Source organism: Marmota marmota, unplaced genomic scaffold (genome assembly GCF_001458135.2).
Source record: "Marmota marmota marmota unplaced genomic scaffold, marMar, whole genome shotgun sequence".
Lineage (NCBI taxonomy): Eukaryota > Metazoa > Chordata > Mammalia > Rodentia > Sciuridae > Marmota > Marmota marmota.
Genome location: NW_026000229.1, coordinates 21,957,213 through 21,968,445, shown reverse-complemented (window position 1 = coordinate 21,968,445; position 11,233 = coordinate 21,957,213). Strand labels below are relative to the sequence as shown.

The following is an 11,233-nucleotide window of genomic DNA, read 5'->3' as shown; positions in this document are numbered from 1 at the left end:
TTGCGGGGGTGTACTGGGAATTGAAACCAGGGGTACTCTACTACTGAGCTACATCCCCAGTCCTTTTTATTTTTTTATTTTGAGACAGAGTCTTGCTAAGTTGTGAGGTTGGCCTCTAACTTGTAATACTCCTGTCTCAGTCCCTCTTCGCTCGGATCACAGATGGGCACCACCACATCCAGTCAAAATTTCTTCTCTAGAAAACATGAAAATGTCAATTCTTTATTTGTGATGAACCTGACAACAGGAAAATGTTGGCTAAAAGTTTCAGATATATTTATCATTAAACTAGACCTTTAAAATAAATGAATTACTTAGCATTCAGAACTTTGAAAAACACATATAAATAAGACCACAACACTCAGCTCTTCCTCCAACATAAGCACTGAATATTGATTAGAAACAGTGAAAAGTAGTTGAGATTAGGTGTCTTTAAAATGTTCATTATGTGTAAGTAGAAAGATATCTAATTGGATATTTTCTACATGGACTCCAAACTAGGAATAAAGATAACTTCTGCTTATGTGGAAAGAAACGAACTTCTTTCTGCTTAACAATTCCTTTCATTTAGTAAGGAAAAACTGCCTGTGAAAAGCTTTTTTGATAGTTCTCAGAATTCAAAGAGTATAGAACCTTCAAGCTGATTTCATCAAGTCTATTTATTAATGCATTTCAAGTTTCAAAAAACCTTACATCTTTGCACAATACTTTATTTTTTGCAATTTTTAGTAAAAATTTCCAAAGTGAACAAAAAAGATACTGTATAAAACACAGTGGACATTAAACTGACAGTAGTATTAGATCTCATTTTCTTGATCTTTTCATTTTTACCACATCTTGATTTGCAGTGGAAAGAGTTCAGTGCACGTATCTTTTCAGAAAACATTTTAACTTAAGACTCAAAATAAAATACGGCAGTGTGAACCTGCCAAAACCCTACCACAGGATAACATTACAAGCAAAAAATTTACATGTTCCAAAGTCTACCACACTCAAGAAGTTACTAAGAACTCTTGCAGAAAAAAAGTCACCATTTTAGAAATGCAAACCCACTTCCAACCTTTGCACAGTTCAAAAAACAAAGGCATTTAAATGATTTAAAAGCAATTTCTTACATATCTACCTACTTGTTTGCTTAGAATTATTTATAGTCTATCTGGGATTTCATGTACAAAATTTGTCTCTAAATCATGTACAAAAAGCTGTATTTTGAAAAAAGTCACCACATACTGTACAAGTTTACAAGGAAGAGATCCCATTATTTTCTCTAGCATTTTTGGCCTTGCTGGCTTGCGTCACATTATGAGAATGATTGTGTAAACCTTATACTCTTAAGAAAAAAGGAAAAGAAAAAAAAAAGCCAAACCACAGAAATCTGTTCAACCTTCCCTAAAGTTGCCTCTATGTGAAGCCAGGAAAATCATAGATATTTACTTCTAATTTAAGTGATGTAGTTGGAAAACAGAAGCAATAAATATGTCACAAGCTTAAACTTTTTTGTAATGCCCCCTTCCATTTTCTGCATAGCAATAAGCCTGTTAATACATTAAATGTTTTTGTTTTCTCTTTCTTTAAAAATGCCAATTATTTACATCTGCTTAAAAAATAAATTTGGAACGGGACATTGTGCTGTTTCACCTTCACTGTTAAAATATTTTAGGGAAAAAAAATGTCAGAAGGCCTATCTACAATTTTAACTACTAGCTGAGCAAATTACTCATCTTTAGTGGTTATCTATGATCAGTGATGATATGCTGAAAAAACTTCAAATATTTCAATAAAGACAGCTTTTCTTTTTCATATCAGACAAAAACATAATTAGCATACTTGAAATATATGAAAAACACAAAAGTAGGCTACAAATTAAAAGAATCATTTCACTGACATAATTCCTACCAAAGTATGAATCAAATTTTACCTATCAATTAAAAAATGGAATTGAATTAGAAAATTTAAAATATGTAAGCAGAAACTAGACACTTACACAAAGAACTAACTCTGAAGTAGTATGCTGCTTATGTCCAGTTTGCACAACACTTAAACTGTGTTCCTCAGCATAGTCACTCATGCTCATAGCAGCCATTTGATAAAGAAAAAATGAATCTAAGAACCAACTCTATCATAATAAAAGAGTAAATGGATTTTTGTTTCAAAACTGCCTGTGTAAAGCATTACAGAATCCTGGACCACTGAATACCACCATTCTCTGTTATCCTGAGTATGTCAATTAAACAGTAATTTTTCATTAAGAGAGGAAAAATTTTATAATACAAAGAAACATCCATATTGCAATTTCTGTTTACAATTGCACACAGAAGTACAGTGTACGTAAGAAATACATGTCTGCATATAACAAGGTATATACATTGGCAAGTGATGTCTCCAATGTTGAGGTGGTCGAGCCTCTAAGCCTTGATTGGCAGTTGAAAAAAATATATATGTCAATTTGTGAAGTTTATTGAGAGCCAAGTTTGACTGCAAGTGAAGAAAATGCAGCAACGAAGAACAGGGAACACGGGGCACATAATAATTTTCTAAGACTTTGTGCCATTAGGTTAAAAATATCTGTCCATAAGAAAATTGGGTTTCTTTTCCACCCCACCCCCCCAAATTGGTATTTTCAGGCTTTAAATTTTAAGTAGTTCCACCTGGTCTGAGGACATGATCTCTTGCCATTTTTTTCTTCTACTATTATTTGAGGGTTTAGTCTGGAGATGATGACTTAATAGGTTTCTCTTTGGAGTGAAGTTTTCCCATTGTAGGCACTAGGAAGAACCAAGGCAAAAGCTGCAATTAACGTCTCATGTGTCCCATTTGATAACTCTCCCGGGGCCTCTGACGCTGGGGTTGCTGAATGGGCTGTGGAGGTCTCCTCCTCTTTAAAGTGCCTGTGAATTATAAACAAAAGCAAAATAGTTCTCTGTGAGCTTTCAAATCTTTAAAAAACAACGTTGCTATTTTAGTAAGAAAGGTTAGAGAGAAGCACTATTCAACAGAAATATGAGCCACATAAATAATTTTACATTCTGGTAGCCACAAGAAAGAAACAAGATTTAAAAACAAATTGAAGATGTACTCAATATGAAAAATTATTAATAAAATATTTCATTTTTATACTATCTTTTTTTTTTTTTAATATTTATTTTTTAGTTTTCGGCGGACACAACATCTTTGTTTGTATGTGGTGCTGAGGATCGAACCCGGGCCGCACGCATGCCAGGCAAGCGCTACCGCTTGAGCCACATCCCCAGCCCATTTTTATACTATCTTCAAAGTCTAGTATTTTATACTTAATAGCACATATAAGTTGAAACTAGTCAACTTTTCAAGTGTTCAATAGCCACAAGTATTAGACAGATTAATCTAGATTAATGTCACAGATTCTGAAAAAAACATGCATGATAAAATGACCATATGTATGAGCAAATAACTAAACCTCTCTGACACTTGGAAGCCCAGTCTGTACAAGAGGAATGACAACTAACCCATACAGTATGTTGTGAAGATTTTATAATTCCTGCAAAAGTGCTTGGCATTTTTTTATGAAAGTTCAATAAATGACAGCCAATTTCTTTTTTAATCTTTATTTTAGTTGTCAATGGACCTCTAAGTATTTTTTATTTATTTATATGTGGTGCTGAGAATTGAACCCAATGCCTCACACATGCTAGGCAAGCATTCTTCAACTGAGCCACAACTCCAGCCCCAACAGCCAGTTTTTAAAGGTGCTATTTCTTTAAAATGAAATCAATATACAAGTGAAATATTTGTTTTACTTGAACAGGACCACAATTTATGATAACTAAATTGCTAACATGTGGCCTTTAGAAATTCTTTTAAGCTAACATTGTGAATTTAAGAAAAGCAATAATACCAAAATTAAATTTCCAAGTCAGGAGCAGTGGTGCATACCCCAAATCCCAGTGACTTGGGAAGCTGAGGTAGGAGGATCTCAAGTTCACCAGCCTCAGCAACTTAGTGAGACCCTATCTCAAAATACAAAATAAAAAGGGCTGGCGATGTGGTTTAATAGTTAATTGACCCTGGGTTCAACTGCCAGTACCAAATACACACACACACACACACACACACACACACACATGTATGTATGTGTATGTGTGTGTATTTTTTTTTTGTAATTGGAAAGAAAAAAATTCCTAGTTTTGAACTACTTTGTGTAGGGTAATACATAGTAAAAGAGGGAATATTATCACTCAGCTCAGACTCTCCCCTGCAATTGCTTTGGGCAATGTCTGCCCCCACACCTGTAATGAACAAATGTCCTAAAAGTGGCATAAAAGCCACAACTACATCGGAGAAGGGGAGGGATAAATAAGGTGAGGACTAAATCTGGAGCAGTGGCTTCTTCCCCTTTTTTGCTCCAATGCCCAGAACAAATCTAAAGAGAATCTATCCTTAAAGCTGTGTCTTCCTGAGAGGCAAATAGTAGAAAACAGAATCAAGGAGTTGTTTTCAGGGAGACTACTTGACTGTGGTTCTTTAATGACTGAAGCCACTGCCCTAGGACTCTGGCTCAGACTGGCATCTATATATACTCCCCATAAACTTCACTCCTGGGAAAAAGGAGTTTCATGCTAGAAAATATTTCTATTATTAAAACAATAATAGAAGCACAACTATTTAAAATATAAACACCAATAATTTAAACTTAGCTTAACTACTATAACCAAAAGACCTGACAAGAACAATTCTAGAGGTGAAAAAAGGTGCTTATAGTTTGAAAGGTCTCGGTGTACAGACAGCCAACTCCATCGCTCTGGGCCCAAAGTGAGGCAGAATATCATGGCAGAAGGGCATGGAGGAGGAAAGCAGTGACCCACCCAGGCCTGCAACTTTCTACCTGCCCACAGTTACTGCCTAGTTAATTCATATTAGTGGATTAATGCATTCATTAGGGTAAGGCTCTCATAACCAAATCATTTCACTTTCTTGCACTGTATTACACTTGAGCTTTTGGGGGACATCTCACATCTAAACCATTTCAACTACCACAATAAAAACAAAGAAAAATATCAGCATATGAAAGAAAAACAATGTCAAGCCAGAATAAGAATTTTTAGTTTTAAACATTTTTAGATACTCAAGATATATTAGCAATAAACTGGCAGTCATTAGCTAGACTGGGTTGATAAAAAGCACACTTAAGCACCCAGCGCATTGATACACGCCTGTAATCCCAGTAGCTCAGGAGGCTGGTACAGCAGGATTGAGAGTTCAAAGCCAGCCTCCACAAAAGCAAGGTACTAAGCAACTCAGTGAGACCTTGACTCTAAATAAAAACAAAATAGGACTGGGCATGTGGCTCAGTGGTCAAGTGCCCCCAAGTTCAACCCCCAGTACCAAAAAAACAAAACAAAACAAACAAACAAACAAAAAAAACCCAAAACAAACAAACAAAAAAAACCCTCACACTTCAACATCAACTAAATCATTCATCCAGTAATTTCACTGTCAAAGGAAAGTTCTGTAATGTTATTTACTAATGACTCATTAATTCAATTCACCTGCTATGGTTCTGAGTTATATAAACATACACTTTGTTCAACTGTACTTACCTGGTAGTGGTTTAGGAGGAGGCAACTTTGGATTACTACTTGGAGTATGAACACTGCATATCTTGATAAATCCAGCCATTAACATAATCAAGGCAATTCCCATGAGTAATACTGCCCACCAATGAGCCTAAAAATAAACAGATTTTCCACTGAAAGAACTCTCAAATATTTTAGATTATAAAATGTAGAACAATTTAATTTTTAAAGAACACTTATTGGAATATGCACATCTATCATATCTATGCACATTTATTAAGTATTTTAAAAAGTTTAAAGGAAAAAAATAGATATTACCCAGACTTTCACCTCCTAGAGGAAGCCACTCATCTTATTTTCCTTTCATTCTTCTATATACAACTATGTCATACATAACAAACACACATGCAAAATTAAGGTCATCTTGTGCATGGTTTATACCACATTTTCCCATATTACTAAGTATATTCTGATTTAAATATTTCCTTTATGTTTTGACTTTTTAATCTTATAAACTACATTTTGTTTGCTTTTATATTTTCACAGCTCAGAAGTATATAACTTGCATTAAACTAGTAAATAGATTTTTAAAATACTATTTAGCTTATATTGTTTTCTAATTATCAAAGACTAGAAATTCTCTTTTAAAGTTCCTTTTCCTTTATTTTCATTTTACTTATTTGTTTGTTTTACAGTACTGAGGATCGAACCTAGGGCCTCATCCATGCTAGCTAGGCAAGCATTCTACCACTGACCTATACCTCCAGCCCCCCTTTCTTTCCCTATGTCACTTGGAATTTGAGACCCAGACTATTCTCATGATATATATCTTAGTTTTGTATATATTTTCTTCTTCCTTATAATTCATTCATTCATTGATTTAGGTGTTAACTATCTTTCTATTCTTAAAATATTTATTTTTTAGTTGTAATTGGACATAATATCTTTATTTTATTTATTTATTTTTATGTGGTGCTGAGGATCGAACTCAGGGCCTCACACATGCTAGGTAAGTGCTCTACTGCTGAGCCACAATCCCAACCCCAATATCTTTCAATATGAAAAATGGAAGGACATATACATAATACAGCAAACAAGTGAAATTTACCTAATCTGAGGAGTCAAAAACTTCACTTAAGTCACATTAAAAAATAAATTAGCTAAAAATAAATAAAACCTTTAAAAATTATTATTGGTATAATCTTATTTATAGAAAAATTGCATATAGTCAAACAATAAAAAAACCCAAAATATAGAAAAATTACTACTTCCATTCTTAAGAAATTCTATTTTATAATTAAGTATCAAACTATTTTAAGAAAGCATATATTAATAAATATCATACAAAATATTTACAATTTTAAAATTAAATCTTTACATTGGTTTATTATAGACTAGTATAATATATATAGTTACTGTTAGATATTTCCAGCAAAACTCTTATTTAAAAAGATTTTCTACAATCTGGGGTCTTGTAATAAACAGCCTACTGCTACTCTGCACCATTTATTTTAACCAGCAATAATGAAGTAATTAAAGTAATAGATGCTCAAATTAAAATGCATGCTGTGGCAAAATATACCCAGGCACTTTTTCTGTGTGCATAAATACTTATATAAATTTTTGAATAATTTGTTTCATTTTGAAAAAAAATATTAAATTTACAAAAAAGTTCCAAGAAAAGTATAACAAGCCTTATAAAATCTGGAAACACCTGAGATTAAGTTGCATATACCGTGCTGTTACTCCTGAACATATTAACATATAATTCCTACATCACAAGGGTGTTTCCAAGGTAACTAGAACACAATCAACAAAATCAGAAAATTAGTGTTAATTCACCATTAACATTTAATCCTCAGACCCCATTCATGTTTTGTCATCTGGTTTAGAATCATGGGCGATATATTTTGCTATCATGTTTCTTTAGTATCCTTCAGTCTGGAGATTTCAGTCTTCCTTTGACTTTTAAGACCTTGACACTTTTGAATATCACAGGACAGTTATTTTATATGCAAATATCCCTCAATTTGGGTTTCTCTGATATTTATAATTAGATTCAGGCCATGCATCTTTGGTAAGAACATCACAGAAGTTATGCTGTTCTTCCACAGCATCTCATCAAGTAACACAATTCTGATTTTATTACTGGTGATGTTAACTTGGTCACTTCATTAAGTTGCTGTCTGCCAAACTTAGTCATAGATTCTTTTTTTTTTTTATCTTTTATAACCAATAATTACCTTGTAGGGATGTAATTTGGAACTATGTAAATGTTCTGTTCTTCACCAAACTTTCAATTTATTATTTCCTCATGGTTTCCTATTTTATACAATGAGTTACAATATGTTATGATCATTAATGTGTTTTTGGATATGTCCCCATCATTCCTAGAACACTTTCTTGCTTTATGGCACAAGTCCCAGATTCATCTTTTTTTTTTTTTTTTTTTGGTACTAGGGACTGAACACAGGAGCGCTCAACCACTGTGCCACATCCCCACCCAGCCTTATTTTGTATTGTATCTAGAGAGAGGGTCTCACTGAGTTGCTTAGTACCTCACTTTTACTGAGGCTGGCTTTGAACTCACAATCCTCCTGTCTGTCTCAGCCTCTCAGGTTATCTTGTTTTTAACACCATAATCCTCAGATCAATCATTTCTTTAAAGAACCCTGATTCCTTTTAGTCCTACTCCTCACATGTAGACATTTTCCTCAACCCACTTCCAAACTGACATCCCATTACAGCTGTCCCTCTGTCGGGGAGGCCTCTTGCCTGACTTCCCATTCAGATGGTCTTCCCCATCTCACACCCTACCAACCTTCAAGCTCCAACATCCTGTTCTGTAACACTGAAGCTCTTCCCTCCTGGCATGGATGCCTATCTTGTGTGTGTGTGTGTGTGTGTGTGTGTGTGTGTGTGTGTGTGTGTGTTTGTAATCTTAAAAGTAACCTTAGAATGATTTATACTTAAATGTGGTTTCTCCAAAGTCAGATATAATTCTCAGATTACATCTCTGCACAGGAGAGTTCCATAGCCATCTTCCTTCTTTTCATTTTCATTTTGATTCTGCAAGCTGTGAAAAATGTCTCAGGTTTGTCCCTATTACCACACATTATTGAAGGGACTGCAAACTCAAACATCTAAAAGGCAGAAAAGGTGTAATGCAATTCAACCTTTCTGCTAAAAGATCTGATTTTTCAAGAGAAGCTACAGATCTGAATTTTTACATGATATTTATTTTTAAATGGTGGCAAATCATCCAAATTTTCTAAAAACAATACATAGACTATACAAAACATGTTGTTGACAGGGCTGGATCTGGCCTGAAAACTACTTTTTGTATTCTGAGACTGACAAACTTTTCTAAAATTTTCCTTTGTTTCCTATAGAAAATAATTTTAAGAGCTCTGTTTTCCTTATTAATCTTTAGGATGATATTCCCTTTTTACGTTTCCCGTGGACTCCTATTGTTTTTTTCTGTTTTTAGTCACTCTCAAGTAGTAAGCCCTCAAAAGGCAGGGTATAGGACTACCTTTCAGTGTCAAAACAGTACAGAACAATTTTGAGCAATGAAGGACATTTAGCATCCTTGGCCCCATCGATCAAATGCCAGCAGAGCCCCTCAGATACTCTAATAACTACTGTACATTTCCAAATATTGTCTAGGGAGGTAGACCTGCAACATGATCTAATACTGGAGTGCAAAGGGACAAGGATCTTGCTACTACTTTCAGGTTGATGGCAACTTGTGTCATAAAGAGATGCTTCTATCCTTAATGTTTATCATTCTAACACAGGTCCTCCTAGTCTTTACTGATCACAACCATCCTCCACATGGCCATCAGTGCTAAGACTACAGAAAATATGGAATTGACTATGTAACTCCTTTATGTAACATTCTTCTCCAAAAGCTTCCTACCAAAGATTTTCAAGATACACCACTGCGAAAGAGAAAAAAAAAAGTAAAAACTTGACTACACAATAAAGTATAGCGAAGTATGATATGATTCTACTTACTTTTTCTTGAGTATATATGCTTATGGCAATGCAGACTAATTATGAAGAACATACAAGAAATTCATCCTGGGAAGACGGGGGTGGGGGGTTTCGGAGAATAAAAAGAATACCTACTTTGCTTTTTTTTTTCGGGGGGGGGGTGGTACTAGGGATTGAACTCAGGAGCACTGGAACACTGAGCCACATTCCCAGCCCTATTTTGTATTTTATTTAGAGACAGGGTCTCACTGAGTTGCTTAGCGCCTTGCTTTTGCAGAGGCTGGCTTTGAATTTGCAATCTTCCTGCCTCAGCCTCTTGAGCTACTGGGATTACAGGTGTATGACACCACACCTGGGGGAAAATGCCTACTTTTAAACATATTACTTTGTCAATTAAAAAAGAATAATTAAACTTTTTGAAATTACAAAAAAAAAAAAAAACTTTTAAACTGGAAAATTCACATTTCTATGATTCTGCCATGTGCTTTCTCTCCATAAAATATCTCTATACCCTCAGCTGCTATGGTCCTTAAGAACTTAGCTCTGGCCTCACCTTCTTAAAAAGAGGGCTTCCTCAGGGAAGGGGCTGGAATTCAGTAGAAGAGCATTTGCCTAGATGCTTGAGGCCCTGTGTTCTATCCCTAGCACCTCCTACCCCCACAGTGCAAGACTTCCCTAGTAGGGTTTCCTATTTTCCATGAAAACAGCATACAGAAACTGAAAATCTGTTTCTAAGGACCTATCTTCTCTATCCCAAACTGAATTATGTGTTTCTTGAATTTTCATTCTTCCACCTCAGTACCTAGCCCACAACAAACAAACAAAAAACACCACCTGTTGTACTAGTTATTATAGGCAAATCATTATTCCAAATACTGACCTCAAAATACACCTAAGAGCCCATTTATTATTTCTAGTTTGCCCAAAACAGACAAATAATGTGACAAAGATCTTATACAGAGACCACACATAATTTTTTTCTTTTTAACTTCAAACGATAGTTTTTCAGTACTTACACAGTCTGAAATAGCAATGCAAGCAGTGTAGTAGTGAGAGAAGCAGACTGGAGGAAAAAAGGGCTGGATTTAATAGTGGTTAAAACTTTGTAGAAAACAAAGGTCAAAGGACCTAGTTCCAGTTCAGATCAACAGATATTTACTAAAACATGGCACTTGAGAACTTCTAGTTCCCTTAAGCAAATGTTCCTGGCCTTCCTCCAAATTTTTCTAGGTAGCTACATATCTCAAAGTCCAAAGTTTGAGATTATTTCAGTGGCAATAACAGCAGCTTTTTAAAATTTATAGTTTCTAGGGAAATGAAACATGGCAATGCATAGAAAGTAGCAAGAAAAATTAAATAAACAATGATGTATTTGAGAGCATAGTAACCATGGCCACCTTTGATAAAGTTTTTTTGTTTGTTTAAGGCTCCTTTTAAAAGAGAAGTATCAGAGTGAGTTAAATTACATGTTTTTATCTTTTACACACTACAAAGTGGTATGGGGGGGTAGTACATCAACTAGACTACTAAATGCAAATATGTATATTATTTCAAAAGAAAGGATCACAATTTGTCTACTTATTAGTCTGAATAAAAGCAGAATTATCATTTTCTCAGTAAATATTTGATAAACACTAATTGTGTGCCAGGCTCTCATCTGTCACAGATACAGGGTGTTAAGG

The 11,233-nt window shown here is 34.6% G+C and overlaps 1 protein-coding gene across 2 annotated transcripts in view; it reads right to left on the bottom strand.

Annotated features, from left to right (window-relative positions):
• Nucleotides 1–641: 641 nt before the first annotated feature.
• Nucleotides 642–11,233, bottom strand: part of Adam10 (ADAM metallopeptidase domain 10) — a 155,392-nt gene continuing 144,800 nt past the window's right edge. For both annotated transcript variants that reach the window (XM_048792959.1, XM_048792961.1), the window contains 2 exons: nucleotides 5,577–5,703; nucleotides 642–2,888 (listed from right to left, as the gene is read on the bottom strand). In XM_048792959.1, the coding sequence (XP_048648916.1) occupies nucleotides 2,794–2,888; nucleotides 5,577–5,703 (222 nt within the window). In that variant the 3' untranslated portion in view covers nucleotides 642–2,793. The remainder of the gene's footprint in view (nucleotides 2,889–5,576; nucleotides 5,704–11,233) is intronic.